Raw genomic sequence first — 19,315 nt, 5'->3', positions numbered from 1 at the left:
CTTCATCGGCATGCTTGCCTTCATCGGTCAGGGCATAGAGTATAAAAATTGGCAAGTCATGTTGCAGCTGTACAGAACCTTAGTTAGGCCACACTTAGAATATTGCGTGCAATTCTGGTCGCCACACTACCAGAAGGATGTGGAGGCTTTGGAGAGGGTACAGAAGAGGTTTACCAGGATGTTGCCTGGTCTGGAGGGCATTAGCTATGAGGAGAGGTTGGAAAAACTCAGATTGTTTTCACTGGAACGACAGAGGTGGAGGGGTGACATGATAGAGGTTTACAAAGTTATGAGCGGCATGGATAGAGTGGATAGTCAGAAGCTTTTTCCCAGGGTGGAAGAGTCAGTTACTGGGGGACATAGGTTTAAGGTGCGAGGGGCAAAGTTTAGAGGGGATGTGCGAGGCAAGTTTTTTACACAGAGGGTGGTGAGTGCCTGGAATTTGCTGCCAGGGGAGGTGGTGGAAGCAGATACGATAGCAACATTTAAGAGACATCTTGACAAATACATGAATAGGAAGGGAATAGAGGGATGTGGGCCCCGGAAGTGCAGAAGGTGTTAGTTTAGGCAGGCATCAAGATCGGCGCAGGCTTGGAGGGCCGAATGGCCTGTTCCTGTGCTGTACTGTTCTTTGTTCTATTCCTTAAAAATTATCTCTTTGGCCAAGCCTTTGGTCATCTGTCCGTCATTTCATCTTATGTGGCTCAGTATCAAATTTGTTTGGTAACTCTCCTGTGAAGCGCCTTGGGATATGTTACTTTGTTAAAGGAGCTATATAAATGCAAGTTGTTGTTGGAGATGGGGTGATAGTTTGCAAGGACAGAGGGGTCAAGGGTGAATTTTTGAGGTGACAGCTGATGATGGCAGATTTTAATGCGAGGAGACAATTGAGAAGAGGGAACGATTAACGTTAACCGTAAGCATGGGGGACCAGGAATGGAAGGTCAGCAATTTAGTGGTAATAGGATTGAGAAAGCCAGCGTTTGATTTTGTTGGAAAATACAAGCTTCATTTTATCAGCAAAAATATAAGGTTTGATAGAGCTGATAGTGAGAAACCTTTTCTACTTGCATTAGGGTTGGGAACCAAAGGCAATAATTGGCAATGATAGCACCAGGATGGAAATGAGGGGAATTATTTTTACAATCTTTGTCATTTTTGGGTTTGCAGGCTTTAACTAGTGTGATACCACAAAGATCAGTGTTTGGGCCTATGCTGTTTACAATCTATATCAATGACCTGAATGATGGAACTGAGTGTATATATCCAAGTTAGCTGATGATACGAAGTTAGGTGGGAAAGTAAACTATGAAGAGGATGCAATGAGGCTGCAAAAGGATTTAGACAGGTTAAATGATCGGGCAACAATGTGGCAGGTGAAATATCATGTGGACAAGTGTGAAGTTATCCACTTTTCTAGAAAAAAATAATATTGCAGGAGATTTGTTAAATGGTGACAGACTGGGAAATGTTTGCATTCAGAGGGACCTAGGTGTCCTTGTACATGAATCACAGCAAGTTAACATGCAGTGTTTTTTTTATTCTTTCATGGAAAGTAACATTCTTTTTTAAAATTCATTTCATAGGATGTGGGCATCGCTGGCAAGGCCAGCATTTGTTGCCCATCCCTAATTGACCTTGAGAAGGTGGTGGTGAGCTGCCTTTTTGAATCTACACCAGATGGACTGCAGCAATTCACGAAGATGGCTCATGACCATCTTCTCAAGGGCAATTAGGGGTAGGCAATAACTACTGACCTTGGCAGCAATGCTCACATCCCATGAAAGAATAGTTCAGTATATTCAAGACAAAGATTGATAGATTTTTGGATAGTATTGGAATCAAGGAATATGAGGATATGGTGGGAAAATGTATTGGAGGGAGAAGATGAGCCATGGTCTTATTGATTGAAAAGGCAGGCACAAAGGGCCATATGGTTTAAAGGGAGGCTCAAAGGGCCATATGGTTTACCGCTGCTGCAACTTCTTATGTTTGTGTTTTTAGTTGTAATAATATGGATGCGCTGCCTGAAAGTGTGGTGGAAGCAGATTCAATAATAACTTTCATAAAAGAATTAGATAAATATTTGAAATGGTGAAATATGCAGGACAACGGGGGAACTAACTAGATAGTTCTTTGAAAGAGCCAGCACAGGCACAGTGGGTAGAATGGCCTCCTTCAGTGCTGCATCATGTTATGATTCTAAGCATCATTGCAGTTGCCTGAGGTATGGAGATGAAACAAATCCTTTATGTCGATAGCTTTTCATTTGTGCGTTCAGGGAATGCCTCTTATCATTGTGAATGAAATTACTTCTTGATATTCATCGAGGCTGTGTAAATAGCAAGATGTTATCACAAATTGTCCAAATATTGCAATGGATTTTTATTTTTTGACAATGTGTTCCTACTAGACTGGAACTGAATAGATTATTGAAGAGATTATGAGGCTTCCCTGATAGGTTGTGTTTAATAAAGAGCTTTCCAGCCAATGAAGTAGTTTTGAAGTGTAAAACAGAAGCAAAATAGCTTGGACGCTGTAAATCTGAAATACGCACAGAAAGTGTTGGAAAGCACTTAACAGCTCAAGCAGCATCTGTAGAAGAGAGAAATAGGATTACTGTTCTTTGGTTAATGACCTTTCATCAGCGTTTTTTAGAGTGTAGTCACTGTTGTAAGAAACATTGCAGGCAATTTGTGCACAGTGAGGTCCCAAAACAGCAGATAAATGATTAGATGACAGCCCGGATGTTGCGGTCAGCAGCAAAGCAAAGATGCTCACCGCTGACCTCAAAGAAAGCTGCCTGCAAAAATCTAGCAATCTCTGTGGCGGAGTTTTCCCCTTTCCTGACGGCAGTTTAAATCTGTCGCCAAGTCAAGATGATGTCAGGAAGCAGGTAAGGAGCCAGTCACATTGACGTATTCATGCACAGCACAAAAGAAAGTTGAAAGCAATGATTATCCTTCACTTTCAATTTAAATTTAAATTTCAGACAACAAAATAAATTACGGTCCTGACCTCATTACAGCCTTGTCCAAACATGGTGCGGTGACAGTGATTGTCCTGGATATCAAGGCAGTATTTGACCGAGTGTGGCATCAAGGAGCCCGAGCCAAATTGAAGTCAATAGGAATCAAGGGAGTCATACCTAGTACAAGGAAGATGGGTTGTAGTTGTTGGAGGTCAATCATCTCAGTTCCAGGACATCACTGCAGGAGTTCCTCAGGGTACTGTCCTAGGCCCAACCATCTTCAGCTGTTTCATCAATGACCTTCCCTCCATCATAAGATCAGAAGTGGAGATGTTTGCTGATGATTATATGATGTTCAGTACCATTCGTAGCTCCTCAAATACTGAAGCAGGCCTTGTCCAGATACAGCAAGACCTGGACAACATTCAGGCTTGGGCTGATAAGTGACAAGTAAAATTCACATCACACAAGTGTTACTGAAATGGTCAATCATATACTCTACTCTTTTTCCCGGAAGAAAATACACCAGCCAGATTTCTTTAATAAAAAATAAAATTATCAGTTTGTTATAAAACAAGACTTATCTTGTAACAAAGCAAGCATTAACACACAGACTGAAATATGAAAGTTCCCTTTTTAAATACTCAACACACACACACACACTCACACACTGGTTAAAGAAAAAAAAGTAAAGAATTTCTCTCTCTGCAGAGGTCTTTCACAAAGCAAAAATCAAAAAGGAATACTTTGGCAAATACTTGCTAATTCTTGAAGAAAAATGATGAGATATGTTGTGTCCCACAAATGGCATACCGTCTGGTGTACACGTAGATGGGTCACTGGCATTAGTTTTAGTTTTTAGTTTAGTTTAGAGATACAGCACTGAAACAGGCCCTTCGGCCCACCGAGACTGTGCCGACCATCAACCACCCATTTATACTAATCTTGCACTAATTCCATATTCCTACCACATCCCCACCTGTTCCTATATTTCCCTACCACCTACCTATACTAGGGACAATTTATAATGGCCAATTAACCTATCAACCAGCAAGTCTTTGGCATGTGGGAGGAAACCGGAGCACCCGGAGGAAACCCACGCAGACACAGGGAGAACTTGCAAACTCCACACAGGCAGTACCCAGAATTGAACCCGGGTCGCTGGAGCTGTGAGGCTGCGGTGCTAACTACTGCGCCACTGTGCTGGACCAGCATTGAAAAGTAATCTGGCAGGCTTTCCAGGTGCTTCTCGGGGGAAATGCGGCATCAGGTGTTTTAAGCTCTCACACACTGGATTTGCAGGGTTTTTTCAAAGAGGTAGCGAAAAAGGAGCTGGGTGTTTTTCAGCAGGCTACGATGCCAACTGCTTTCAACACAGTCCACACCTCATCTGAACCAAAACAATATCTGAAAAGCAAAACCTCCTGACCACCACAAATCTTGACATGTCACTTCTCTTATAAACATCTCCCCCAAGTCACCAAGGTTTCTGTTGTTTATTGCATTTAAGGCATGTGACATCCAGTAAAGGTTTGTTTTTAAGCAAGACCTCTCAGTGACCCTTGTAAAAAAACACATCCATGGAATCGTTTCAGGTTTCCCAAATGAAACAATGTCCATAATTCTAAAATACGAGTCCTCAAAAAAAGATTTTAAAAAAGAAACATTTTCATAACAATCGCATCACATCCATCAACTTCAACATTCACTCCCTCCATCATCAATGCATAATGGCAGTAGTATGTACCATCTCCAAGATGCACTGCAGAAACTCACCACGCCTCCTTCAACAGCACCTTCCAAACCCACGACCTCTACCACCTAGAAGGACAAGGGCAGCAGGCGCGTGGAAACATCACCACCTGCAAGTTCCCCTCCAACCCACAACCATCCTGACTTGAAACTATAACGTCGTTCCTTCACTATCGCTGGACCTAAACCCTGGAACTCCCTCCCTAACAGCACTGTGGGTGTACCTACATCAGATGGACTGCAGTGGTTCAAGAAGGCAGCTCACCACCACCTCAAGGGCAATTAAGGATGGGCAAAAACGGCTGGCCTAGCCAGCGACGCCCACATCCCATTAAATGAATAAAAAGAAAATTCTCACACAAGAAGTTTCTGTCAGTTCCAGTGGGCTTAATGGCGGCAAACGCTGACAGTTTCATCGTCATTACTGCTGCAAAATCCAGGCCAATCTGTCTTTGTTTGGTGGCTGAGAAATACATATTGTCCAGGACACCAGAGGAAACTCTTGTGCTCCTTTTTAAAAAAGTGCCATGGGCTCTTTTACATACATCTGAGAGAGCAGACAGGTCCTTGGTTTAGCATCCCAGCTGAAAAACAGTACCTTTGACAGTGCAATGCTCCCTCAACACTACACTGGAATATCTGGTCTAGATTTTGAACCCACAACTTTCTGACTCAGTGTATTAGCCACTGAGCCATGGCTGACACTCACTTTGTGAGCTGACTTCTGAACAGTGACATCACCCATCATGGTACTACACACTCACAAATAGCCAAGAGCTTTAGAAAACTTGGGAGAGGAGAGAAATTCCAAAAGGATAGCAATGATTGGGAATAACTTCGGCAGTGATGCTTCTGCGTGACTTAACCTTCCCTCCACTGATGTCCATTGTATGCCCATTCTTCATATGCCACATTTAACATGTAATAAGGGAATTTCGACTTCTTTATCTGAAATCTTCTGGGGAGGGGAGTTGTTTATCTTTTTAAATTACATTTCAGTCGAACCCTGTGCAGCAACTATTTATGCAAAAGTTCAAGGAGTACTAAAATTAATCAAAGACATTGAGTCCCCAAGAGAAAATTAACAGCAAAATTGAAATACAGTTGCTATGCTGTGTTCTCACTTTCTTTGAACATTAAATGGGTCACTCACAAGAATTTGTACAGAAATTTTGAGGAGTCCCTGAAGGATAACATTCAGTAGTCACGGTCAGTACTTCTTCTGAATCTCCTTGCTATTTTCAGCAATTATCCCCGCTCCTCCTGAAGGAGTGATCATGCTGGAGTCCCATGGGATAGCTGATTCAAGTCAGTTCCATGGGAGCCCTCCAATCTTCAGAGTCCGTAGGTGAAGGTCACTGGAGGAAGTGATGTCGCATCACACATGACCAGGGAGCTGTGGGTGTAGCCCAACAGAGTGAGATATGTGCAGATATGGCTCCTGTAGTAGCTGTGTATATATATCATAAAAACCTACATATTCTTTGGATATTATTTGTAGTCCTGCCAATCTTATAATAGATGACATAACAAAGGAACAAGTTATATTACAGACACCTTCAGCCTCTTCCACAATAACAATCAATCAGAGCGGATGGATTAGAATCATAGATACAGCACAGAGGAGGCCTTTGGGCCCATCTCCCCAATTCTGGCTCCTTAAAACAGTTATCCAATTAGTCCCACGCTCTTTCCCCAGAGCCCTGCATTTGTTTTTTTCCTTTTCAACTATATATCCAACTTCCCTTTGAAATTTGTTATTGAATCAGCTTCCAGCACCCTTTCAGGCAGTGCATTCCAGATCACAACAACTTCAATCTCAGGATTTAGGCACTGCTGGCAAGACTGGCAATTATTGTAGATCCCTTGTTGCCATGGTCACTTCCGAGCTCAAAAGGGAGTCAATCACATTATGTGTGGGACTTGGCTCACATATAGTCAAACAAGGACAGCAGGATTCCTACCCTCTCAATTAGTGAACCAGCTGAGGGTTTTACCACAGTCTGACAGCCTCATGGTCACTTTGATTGTACCAGATTTTGATTTCCAGATTATTGAACTGAATTGAAATTCTCTAACTGACAATGGTGTGATTTGAACTCACATTTAGTAGGGAAGCCACATGAGGTAGAAAGCCAACAGATCCAGGTTCCACCCCAAATTGTGGTAAAACCATGCTTCTCCCAGGCAATGCCCCAACTCTGCCAGATCAGAATTTTCATCCTGTGTGTTTGTCAGCTGCAGTTGGTAGCAACAAAGAGTAAGACTGAGAACTGATTACTCTCTTTCTCTCCCTTACTCGAGGGACGTCAAGACCTCAGATTAATTAACTCAATGTTGACCAAGAACTGAACTACCTAATTTACTGACTCAACCTTTACAAAGACTCTAAACCTAAGTCACTAACTGCATGGGCCAAGAACCCAACCGCCTATTCCATTTACTCATCGTGGATTAGGCCTTCCTAAGCTTAGGGTAATTGTATAAAGTCACCCTCCTGATTGAGGAAGTTCAGGCTTGCACTCTCTAGGATTGTACATCCATTAAAATGCAAACTCCTGTTGTGTATTCCCAATCATAGAATCTTACAGCACAGAAGTAGGCTCTTTGGCCTTTCATTCCTGTACTGGCTCTTTGAAAGGAGCTGTGCAGTTTTGTCCCAGAGCCAAACTTTTCCAGATAACCCCTGCAACTTGGTTCTCTTCAAGGCATCAAATTGCCTTTTTGATATTTCCAATGGAATCTGATTCCACCAGCCTTTCAGGTAGTATTCCAGATCTTAATCCTCTGTGTGAAGAAATTTCTCCCCATTTCCTTTCTAGTTCTTTTGCCAATTATTTTAAATCTGTGACCTCTGGTTACTGACCCACCTGTCAGCGGAGCCAAGTTCCACGGCAGGAGCGCAACTTTGTAATATTGCCCCTTTGGTCTGTACGACTCAGTTACTCTAGGTGGTGAATTTATCAACTGAGCTAACAGGGAACAATAAATCTGGTGATTGATTTGATTTGTTAACATGTCAAAATATTTAATTGAAAACATTGATATTTTCATAATTACGTGAAGTAGACATGTCCACAGATCATGCGTCCTACTCTGACTCTGAACTCTGTCTTCGTAGGACTTCCTGATGGAGACCTTCATTATGTTTAAAGACCTTATCGGCAAGAATGTATATCCTCCCGACTGGATGGTGATGAGCATGGTGCAGAACAGGTTGGTCAGTCACTGGACTGCATCTATTTTAATGGTTACTTCCTGAACTTCTAGACTTTCTTAAAAGACAAAGCCCTTATTCTATCCTCTGTGGGTAATGCTTCATGCTGATATCCTAGCAGTAGCCACTTGGAGGGTGTCCTTTCAGATATCAAGTGTTTGCCTTCTGGAATTCTCTTCCCAAACTGCTTTACCTTTGAAATCCTCCACGAGTCAGTGCCCAGAGTTTTCTGCTGGTTTGCTCAATAGCCTATGATTTTTCACCCATGTCAAGTTAGTGAGTGCTGAAGCAGGGAACCCTGGCCAATGATCTCCTCTTTAAGGAAGCAGGACTAAAAAAGTTTGCCCTCCCACATTTTATGTTGAAATAATATATTTGAATATAAAATATAAGTTTTATTCATTCTGTTTGCCATTTTATACTGAAACTCACCAGGAAAGGTCATGCAGGTTGCTATGGTGATGTTGCCAACAGAGATATCCCAGAGTGCAATGCAACCCACAATCTTGGACCAGTCTGAGGGCTAACCTAGGGCCACCTGACCCAGGAACAGCTGCTTGGGTCGATTACTCCATGAAGCAATATTCCCACCATTAAGTATTATTCAAGTGCTTTTTTTTTACTCTGCAATGTATTCTCAACAAATATTAAATTGATTTAAAATTGCTACCTCAGAATAAAGAAACTGTATCACTTTCATCCATGTTTACGATTCATGGACCAAGTGAAAGGTTCAGGTAAAAGACTTATGACCTTTTGAGCCGGGATTAAGAACTTAATTTCATCAACAACGTTCGACTGCAGTCAGGTTCCTAGTGCAACTTGCAGTTGGCTCTGTAGTGTCAACAATGACCTCAGTTCTGTTATGTCAAGGACACCATCCAGAAAAATTGGATCTAATCAGGTATGAACAGTTTGACAATGCCAAACACACTCAGGTTGGCCAATAATGGTGTGCCTCAGAAGGAAGGCCAGTCTTGAAATTCAGAGAAACAAGAATAATGTTTTACTTTTATTGTTGATAAGTAAGTATACTTTACCACTGATTTACATTTCAAGCACAAAACTTTCCTTGTAGAAAAAAAGTTATCAGCGGCCCAGAAGCCTTGACAGGCCCAGTTTATCTTGACAAATGAACCTCTAGCTTGAAAATTATTAATGTGCTAAAGCTGGCTTTGCCACTAACCCTCCCAAGTTCTGATCGTCTTTTGTACTTTTTTCTTCAGTCGTACAATGTGTTATCTGTCAGAAAGATAATGGACCTGAGGGAAATATTCTTCTCATGTGCTTGCCCACCACTGTTCTTGTGAGATGAACTATGGAGAGTGCTACATTCTTGATAAACTTGAGCGTACCAGAATCCAGGGACAAAGAAGAACAAGTGTTTTGTAAATTGGGGAATTTAGAATTATGGGGAATTTTATAGAATGTACACCACAGGGCGGCACAGTGGCGCAGTGGTTAGCACCGCAGCCTCACAGCTCCAGCGACCCGGGTTCAATTCCTGGTACTGCCTGTGTGGAGTTTGCAAGTTCTCCCTGTGTCTGCGTGGGTTTCCTCCGGGTGCTCCGGTTTCCTCCCACATGCCAAAGACTTGCAGGTTGATAGGTAAATTGGCCATTAGAAATTGCCCCTAGTATCGGTAGGTGGTAGGGAAAATATGGGGACAGGTGGGGATGTGGTAGGAATGTGGGATTAGTGTAGGATTAGTATAAATGGGTGGTTGATGGTCGGCACAGACTCGGTGGGCCGAAGGGCCTGTTTCAGTGCTGTATCTCTAAACTAAACTAAAACTAAAAACAGACGCAGGCCATTCAACTCAACTGGTCTACATCAATGTTTGTACTCCACATGAACCTCTTTCCAATCCTTTTCAACCCACCCTATCAGCATATCCTTCTATTCCCTTCTCAATCACGTGCCTATCTATCTTCACCTTAAATGTATCTATAATATTAATCTCAACTACTCCTCCTTATAGCGAATGCCACATTCTCACCCCTCTCTGGGTAAAGAAACTTCTCCTGAATTCCCTATTGGATATATTTGTGGCTATTTTATATTTATGGCCTATACTTTGGGTCTCTCCCACAAGTGTAAACATCTTAGATGTGTCTACCATATCAAACCCTTTTTTATCAAACTCTATCAAAGCCGAGAGCTATAATGATTGTGGTGGTATATAATCTATTAATTAAAGACAAGTATGAAATGGGGAGATGGTAGCCAGAGGAGAGAGAAGCATCAAATATCAAATAAAAAGCTTTTTATTTTTAATATATTCTGCCCCAGAATGTAAGAGAAGGTTCTCTCTCAGTGTACAAGAGGATTTGAGATTTTTTTTAAAAAGGAGAGGATAAAAGGCGAATGCTGGAAATCGGGGATAAAACCAGAAAGTGCTAGAAATATACCATGAGCTCATCAGCATCTGACAGGTTTCAGGTTTAGACTTTCCAGACTTTTTATTTGCACTTCACCTTAAATTGTCATCTTTTTTCCAACAGTGAGAAGATTGAAGGGCCAGTTTTTCCTATCCATCTTTTTGTCTGTTCCTGGAGGTCTGAGTCAGTGAGGGCAGCGAGTACTGGGAAATCAGAAGGGGAGGAGCAGATGGCCAGAAGGAACCCCCTTTCCTCACCCTGCCCACTGATTTTTCTGTCCATTTCAATGAATGAATTGTAAGCAGGCAGATTCCAGCATCATTTTCTGGGTCTTAGAGAGTGAATTTATGGGCACAGGTTGCATAGACTAAGTTTGTACGCTCTCAAGTACAGAAATTAAGGGGTGATCTAATTGAGATGTTAAAGATAATTAAAGGATTTTCTTATGATAGAGAAAGAAAGACTATTTACTCTGGTAGGCGGGTCCAGAACGAGAGGGCATAACCTTAAAATTGGAGCTAGGTCTGTCAGGGGGTGATGTTTGGAAGCACTTCTTCACACACAGGGGAGTAGAAATCTAAAACTTACTGCTCCAAAAATTTTAAACCTGAGATTGATAATTTTTTGTTAAACAAGTGTATTAAATCTTACAGAACCAAGGTGGTCAAATAGAATTACTCATGGCCTAATTGTGTGTTGGAACTGGCTCAAGGAGCTGAATGGCCTACACTTGTTCCCCTGGATGTAGGAGCAGGAAAATAAGAACATAAAAAAAAGCACCAGTAGGTCATATAGCCCCTCGAGCCTGCTCCGCCATTCAGTAAGGTCATGACTGATCATCGACTTCAACTGTACTTTCCTGTACGATCCCACATATCCATTGATTCTATGAGTTCAAAAGTGTATTGATCTCAGCCTTGGATATACTCATCCCTCTGGCTTGGAGAATTTCATAGACTCACAGCCCTCTGAGTGAAGAGATTTCTTCTGAAATAAAAACAAGAAATGCTGGAGATACTCAGCAGGTCTGGCAGCATCTGTGGAAAGAGAAGCAGAGTTAACGTTTCGGGTCAGTGACCCTTCTTCGGAACTGGCAATTTCTGAAGATTTCTTCTGATCTCAGTCTGAAATTGCCAACCCTTTATCCTCAAACTATGCCCCCTAGTTCCAGACTTTCCAGCCAGGGGACACATCCTCTCAGCATCTACCCAGTCAAACCATCTCAGAATCTCATATGTTTCAATGAGATCACTTCTATTACTCCTAAATTCCAGAGAGTATAGGCCTGTTCTACTTCATCTCTCCTAATATGATAATCCCCTTACCTCAGGAATCAATCTAGTATTTGCGATAGTCAGCACGGTTTTGTGAAAGGTAGGTCGTGCCTCACAAACCTTATTGAGTTTTTCGAGAAGGTGACCAAACAGGTGGATGAGGGTAAAGCCGTGGATGTGGTGTATATGGATTTCAGTAAGGCGTTTGATAAGGTTCCCCACGGTAGGCTATTGCAGAAAATACGGAAGTATGGGGTTGAAGGTGATTTAGAGCTTTGGATCAGAAATTGGCTAGCTGAAAGAAGACAGAGGGTGGTGGTTGATGGCAAATGTTCATCCTGGAGTTTAGTTACAAGTGGTGTACCGCAAGGTTCTGTTTTGGGGCCACTGCTGTTTGTCATTTTTATAAACGACCTGGATGAGGGTGTAGAAGGGTGGGTTAGTAAATTTGCGGATGACACGAAGGTCGGTGGAGTTGTGGATAGTGTCGAAGGGTGTTGTAGGGTACAGAGGGACATAGATAGGCTGCAGAGCTGGGCTGAGAGATGGCAAATGGAGTTTAATGCGGAGAAGTGTGAGGTGATTCACTTTGGAAGGAGTAACAGCAATGCAGAGTACTGGGCTAATGGGAAGATTCTTGGTAGTGTAGATGAGCAGAGAGATCTTGGTATCCAGGTACATAAATCCCTGAAAGTTGCTACCCAGGTTAATAGGGCTGTTAAGAAGGCATATGGTGTGTTAGCCTTTATTAGTAGGGGGATCGAGTTTCGGAGCCACGGGGTCATGATGCAGCTGTACAAAACTCTGGTGAGGCCGCACCTGGAGTATTGCGTGCAGTTCTGGTCACCGCATTATAGGAAGGATGTCGAAGCTTTGGAAAGGGTGCAGAGGAGATTTACTAGGATGTTGCCTGGTATGGAAGGAAGGTCTTACGAGGAAAGGCTGAGGGACTTGGGGTTGTTTTCGTTAGAGAGAAGGAGGAGGAGAGGTGACTTAATAGAGACATACAAGATAATCAGAGGGTTAGATAGGGTGGATAGTGAGAGTCTTTTTCCTCGGATGAGGATGGCAAACACGAGGGGACATAGCTTTAAGTTGAGGGGTGAAAGATATAGGACAGATGTCAGAGGTAGTTTCTTTACGCAGAGAGTAGTAGGGGCGTGGAACGCCCTGCCTGCAACAGTAGTAGACTCGCCAACTTTAAGGGCATTTAAGTGGTCATTGGATAGACATATGGATGTAAATGGAATAGTGTAGGTCAGATGATCGGCGCAACATCGAGGGCCGAAGGGCCTGTACTGCGCTGTAATATTCTAATTCTAATAAAAAAAAACCTTTGTTGCAACTCCTCTAAGGCAAATGTATCCTTCCTTAGGTACAGAGACCAAAAGTGTACACAGTACTCCAGGTGTGGTCTCACCAAAGCCCTGCACAATAACAACAAGACCTCCTTACTCTTATACTCCAACCGCTTTGCATTAAACACCAACATGCCATTTGCCTTCCTAATTAATTGCTGTACCAACATGCTAAATTTCTGTGTTTCATGTACAAGGACAGCCAAATCCCTCTGAACATCAACATTTAATAGTTTTTCACCATTTAAAAATATTCTGTTTTTCTATTCTTCCTATCAAAGTAAATAGCCTCGCATTGCTCCACATAATATTCCATCTGCCACCTTCTGGCCCACTCACTTAACCAATCTACATCCCTTTGCAGACTCATGTCCTCCTCACAGCTGACATTTCCACCTATCTTTGCATCATCAGCAAACTTGGACACTCAGTCCTTTCATTTAAGTTATTGATATAGATTGTAAATAGCTGAGGTCCCAGTGCTGATCCTTGCAGTACCCCAATAGTAACAGCTTGCCACTTGAAAATGACCCATTCTCCATTTTTTGTTCTTTGACCAATCTTCTATCCATGCAAATATGTTACCCACAACACCATGAGCCCTTATCTAGTGTAGCCACCTTTTACGTGGCACTTTTTTGAATGCCTTTTGAAAATCCAAATGCACTCCATCCACTGGTTTCCTTTTATCTACCCTGCTAATTACATCCTCAAAAATCTCTAATAGATCTGTCAAACATGATTTCCCTTTCATAAAACCGTGTTCACTCTGCTGAATCATATTATGAGTTTCTAAATGCCCTGTTATTACTTCCTTAATAATGGATTCTAGCATTTTCCTGACAGCTTTCAGAACTCTATATTTGAATTCCTCCAATCAGGTTTCTACTCCGTCACAATACCAAATCGGCTCTTGTCAGTCACAAATGACATCCTATGTGACTGTGACAAAGGTAAACTATTCCTTCTCGTCCTCCTTGACTGGTTTTGATACATTTAACCATGGAAGTCTGCTCCAACGCCTCTCCACTGTTGTCCTGCTGGGTGGGACTGCGCTAATCTGGTTCCATTCTTACCTATCCAGTTGTAGCCTGCAGTAATGTCTCTTCCCACTCCTGCAGTATTACCTCTCATGTCCCCCAAGGATCTTTCCTTGTCCCTCTCCTATTCTCATCTACATGCTGCGCCATATTCAGAAAACTTAGTGTCAGTTTCCACGTGTACACTGAGGATGCCCAGCTCTACCTCACCACCACTTCTCCTGACCCCTCCACTGTCTCCAATTTGTCAAACTGCTTATCTGACATCCAGAAATGGATGAGCAGAAATTTCCTCCCACTAAATTTTGGAAAAGCCGACGCCACAGTCCTCAGTCCCCGCCACAAATTCTGTCCCCTTTCCACCGGCTCCACCCATCTCCCGGGTAATTGTTTAAAACTGAACAAGACTGATCATAGCCTTGGTGTCATATTCGGCCACGAGATGAGCTTTGTACCATGCATCAGTACCGAAACTAAGACCAATTATTTCCATCTCCACAACGTCACCTGATTTTTTTTTTCTTCTTTCATGGGACGTGGGTGTCGCTGGCTAGGCCAGCATTTATTGCCCATCCCTAATTGCCCTTGAGTAGGTGGTGATAAGCCGCCTTATTGAACCGCTGAAGTCCTTAGGGTGTGGGTACACCAACAGTGCTGTTAGGAAGGGAGTTCCAGGATTTTGACCCAGCGACAGTGAAGGAACAGCGATATAGTTCCAAGTCAGGGTGGTGTGTGACTTGGAGGCGAACTTGCATATGGTGGTGTTCCCATGTATCTGCTGCCCTTGTCCTTCTAGTTGGGAGAGGTCACAGGTTTGGAAGGTGCTGTCGATGAAGGCTTGCTAAGTTGTGGCAGTGCATCTTGTACACACTGCTGCCAAAGTGCAGGATGGTGGAAGGAGTGAATGTTTAAGGTGGTGATTTGGGTACCATTCAAGTGGACTGCTTTGTCCTGGATGGTGTTGAGCTTCTTGAGTGTTGTTGGAGCTGCACTCATCCAGGCAAGTGGAGAGTATTCCATCACACTCCTGATTTGTACCTTGTAGATGGTGGACAGACTTTGGGGAGTCAGGAGATGAGTTACCTGCCACAGAATTCCCAGCCTCTGATCTGCTCTTGTAGTCACCACATTTATATGGCTGGTCCAGCTCAGTTTCTGGTCAATGGCAATCTCCAGGATGTTGATAGTAGGAGATTCAGCGATGGCATTGCCATTGAAAGTCAAGGGGAGATAGTTGGACTCTCGGTTTTTGGAGATGGTCATTGCCTGGTACTTGTGTGGCGTGAATGTAACCTTTCCACCCTTGCCTCAGCTTATCTCCTGCTAAACCTTCATCCATGCCTTTGTTACTTCAAGACTTGACAATTCCAATGCACTCAGAGCTGGCCTCCCAAGTTCTACCTTCTGTGAACTTGTACTTTAAACTCTGCTACTCATGTCCATACTTGCAACAAGTTCCATTCACCCATCATCCCTGTGCTTACTGATCTATACTGGCCCCAGTTAAGAAACACCTGAATTTTAAAATTCTTACCTTTGTTTTCAAATCCCTCCATGGCCTTGCCCGTCCTTATCTCTACAATCTCCTCCTACCTAGCTACAACCACCTCTAGATCTCCGTGTTCCACTATTCTGGCCTCTTGAGCATTTCCAAATTCAATCGCCCCCCTCATTGGTGGTTATGTCTTCAGCTGCCTCAACTCTAAGCTCCAGGAATTTCCTCCATAATTTACTCTGCGTCTCTACAACTCTCTCCTCTTTTAAGACACTCCTTAAAATGTACCTCTTTGACCAAGCTATGGATCATCTGGCCTACTATCCCCTTATTTGGCTCAGTGGCAAATTTGGTTCGTTAAAGGTCCTGTAAAGCATCTTGAGATGTTTTATTATGTTAAAGGCAAGTTGTTGTTGTTGACAACTGATGTCGGACTAACTGGCCTATAGCAGTAGAAACAGCAAATGCTGGAACTGCACAGCAGAACAGCCAGCATTCGTGACATTTCTATTGCTGACTCTACATCACAGACACTGACAAAGCTCAGCATTTTCAGTTTTATTTTCTAGAAATAAAAGTTTCATTTTGCTGGGCCTTTTTTTTTTCCAATCGTCCATCATGCTCCATTACTTTCGCAATAAAGTGCTATCAACTCCTGGCAACCATTTGTACCTGATAGTGATGGAAAGTTTATCGTGGGGCAAAGAGAGATAGTTCATAATATCAGCCATTCTACTTTTTTTCCTCTCTCACTTGAGGAATGCTTCAAATAAATGGATTTTTTTTTTTTTTACCTGCCCTTTAACAGTCTAGGTAATGTTCTGATTCTGGTTTCAACATCGTTTAATTTCAAAGATGAAATGATCTGTGGAAATGGGATGCTCTCTATATCTCAGCCCCAGAGGTGAGGTTCTCCATTCATTTATAGAGAATCTGAGCTCTGATTCTGATCAAGGGTGTCACCCAAAGGGGTGACCTGTTTTTTCACTTTGAGTTACTCGCAGTCTTGCTGCACGCAGAGAAACCACAAAAATTAAAATGCCAAATCAAGCCATTTGGCCCAACCCGTCTTGGTGGCATTTAAGCTCAACACGAGGAAATAGACCTATCATATTGACCCACCCTGTTTCCCATATTCTTTCAACATGGGGAAAATCTTTCTTACACAATGAGTGGTTAGGATTTCGAATCTACTGCCTGAGAGGGTGGTGGATACAGATTCAATCGTCACCTTCAAAAGACCGTTGGATGAATATTTGAAGGAGAACAAATTGTAGGGACCTGAAGAAAAAGCCAAGTAGTGGAAATAACTGGATTGCTCTTTGAAAGCTGGCATAGACTTGATCTGCGCTCTATGATTCCTTGCTTCTAAGATGCTTGCCATGAAAGTGTTGCAACTGGTACAGTAAGGGATGCTCTTCAGAGAATAGAATTAAACCATGTTAATGGGAGTAGAGCTCTTCATATATTTACTATTGTAGTATTGCAAACACATGTAGACAAACTTTTGTGATTTTGCCACGAATGGTGAACAGAGAAAATCTTGCCTCATTGCTGGAACAGTGGAGAAGGTGTTTTATAATTCAGCTAATTCATACTATAACAAAGAACAGTACAGCACAGGAACAGGCCATTCGGCCCTCCAAGCCTGCGCCGATCTTGATGCCTGTCTAAACTAAAACCTTCTGCACTTCCGGGGCCTATATCCATCTATTTTCATCCTATTCATGTATTTGTCAAGATGTCTCTTAAACGTCACTATCGTTCTGCTTCCACCACCTCCCCTGGCAGCAAGTTCCAGGCACTCACCACCCTCTGTGTAAAAAACTTGCCTCGCACATGCCCTCTAAACTTTGCCCCTCGCACCTTAAACATATGTCCCCTAGTAACTGACTCTTCCACCCTGGGAAAAAGCTTCTGACTATCCACTCTGACCATGCCGCTCATAACTTTTTAAACCTCTATCATGTCGCCCCTCCACCTCCGTAGTTCCAGTGAAAACAATCCGAGTTTATCCAACCTCTCCTCATAGCTAATGCCCTCCAGACCAGGCAACATCCTGGTAAACCTCGTCTGTACCCTCTCCAAAGCCTCCACGTCCTTCTGGTAGTGTGGTGACCAGAATTGCATGCAATATTCTAAGTGTGGCCTAACTAAAGTTCTGTACAGCTGCAACATGACTTGCCAATTTTTATACTCTATGCCCCGACCGATGAAGGCAAGCATGCCGTATGCCTTCTTGACTACCTTATCCACCTGGATGAAATGCCCACCCCCCCACCCCCAGCTCCATCACCCTCACCAGGGACTTCTGGACTGGCCCCAGTGACCCGCCGGACCTATCTCGGGTTGAGGGTTCCAACGAAGGGTCTGGCTCTGAGGCCTCTGCAATACTGGCAATGGCCACCACTCCCAGTGGCATTGCTGATACTGTTGAGCTCCCAACTCTGTGATTGGTTGGCAGCTCTTGGGCGTGGGATCCCCGTCCCATCTCCTTCAACTTTGATGGCCAAAGACTGGAGGATCGCTCCAGGGTCCTGAAAAGGTGCGGAGGCAGGGTTCTCCCTGTCTTTTCAGCCGGCAGCGGGACCCCAGCCTCCTGCCCAAAATCCAGCCCTGTGCGTCAGCTGTTTTGGGATGTTTCTGAGAGTTGTGATAAGGTACCGTATAAATGCCGGCAGTTTATACGTTCTGTAGCTGACTTGACAGCGTTTGATATTGACACGCAGTTAAAGATGGAAAATGATCCTGTTTGCTGATACTGACAACCTTTACTTTCAAAAGCACTTATTTCATCAAAAATCTCTTTGTTTGGGAAGACAAAAGCAAGGTAATATTAACCATAAAATGAACACGTGGTATGGTGATTTGGCACATTGCCTGTGCTTAGAACTGCTAGCTTGAGTTCTTAGATCTACATCTTCACTTCGAAAAACAAACCACGAACTTGCATTTCTAGAGCACCTTTTACAAACTCAGGATGCCCCAAAGTGCTTTATAGTTAATGATGTATTTTTGAAATGTAGGCACTGTTGTAATGTAGGAAACACAACAGTCAATTTGAGAGAAATGATCAGATTATCTGTTTTTACAAGATAAAAGAATAGCAAGGGAACTGTTCACCTTGCCCGCTTTGAATAGTGCCATGGGTTGTTTTATCTCCCCTAAAATCACAGGTGCGGCCTTGGTTAACACCGTATCCCCAAGCTGTCACCTCTGACAGTGCAGCATTATCTTAGTATTGCACCGTCAGCTTGGATCTTTGTGCTGGAGTCTTTGAAGTGTAGCTTGTACCCGCAAACATCTGACTCAGAGGCAATAGGGCTGCCAACTGAGCTACAACTGATACCTTGAAAAGCATAGTTTCATCAAAATGTCTGCAGCTAAGTACAAAAAAGAAAGGCAACTCTTTGTCAGAGTCAGGCTGGCCAGGAGTGTGGAATAATTACAATATTAATATACATATGTCAAGTTGACAGTAGGTTCTAATCATAGTTTATGCCATCCTCATCAAAGTTGTGAGATTATATCCATGATCAAGAGCTCCTCGGAGATATAATGAATCACAGTAGGGCTCCTTGCTATGCTTAGTGCTCCCGCCACTGTTTATAATTATATGGCACAGCAGATGACGTACTAACAAACATTTGGTAAAAGAAGAAAAGATAAAACAAACTGGTGTGTAGTTAAAGCTGTATTTCAGTTCGAGTGCCCACATTGAATTGATGTGACCTGCAGTAGGATCCCTAGGGGTTGACAAGAAGTAGTTTGGGGGCAGGAGGAAGATGGACAGCAGTTTTGCATTTCAGAGATTTTTTTTTTAAAAG

General features: G+C 42.9%; 1 protein-coding gene across 2 annotated transcripts in view; it reads left to right on the top strand.

Moving 5' to 3' along the window:
• The window catches only part of LOC137368229 (dedicator of cytokinesis protein 2-like), a 1,222,644-nt gene that overhangs the window by 837,500 nt on the left and 365,829 nt on the right, over positions 1-19,315 (top strand). For both annotated transcript variants that reach the window (XM_068028710.1, XM_068028709.1), the window contains exon 29: positions 7,845-7,939. In XM_068028710.1, coding sequence (XP_067884811.1) covers positions 7,845-7,939 — 95 coding nt within the window. The remainder of the gene's footprint in view (positions 1-7,844; positions 7,940-19,315) is intronic.

The sequence above is a fragment of the Heterodontus francisci genome, chromosome 1 (assembly GCF_036365525.1).
Source record: "Heterodontus francisci isolate sHetFra1 chromosome 1, sHetFra1.hap1, whole genome shotgun sequence".
In the NCBI taxonomy this organism is placed as follows: Eukaryota; Metazoa; Chordata; class Chondrichthyes; order Heterodontiformes; family Heterodontidae; genus Heterodontus; species Heterodontus francisci.
This window is presented reverse-complemented; position numbering and strand designations above follow the sequence as displayed.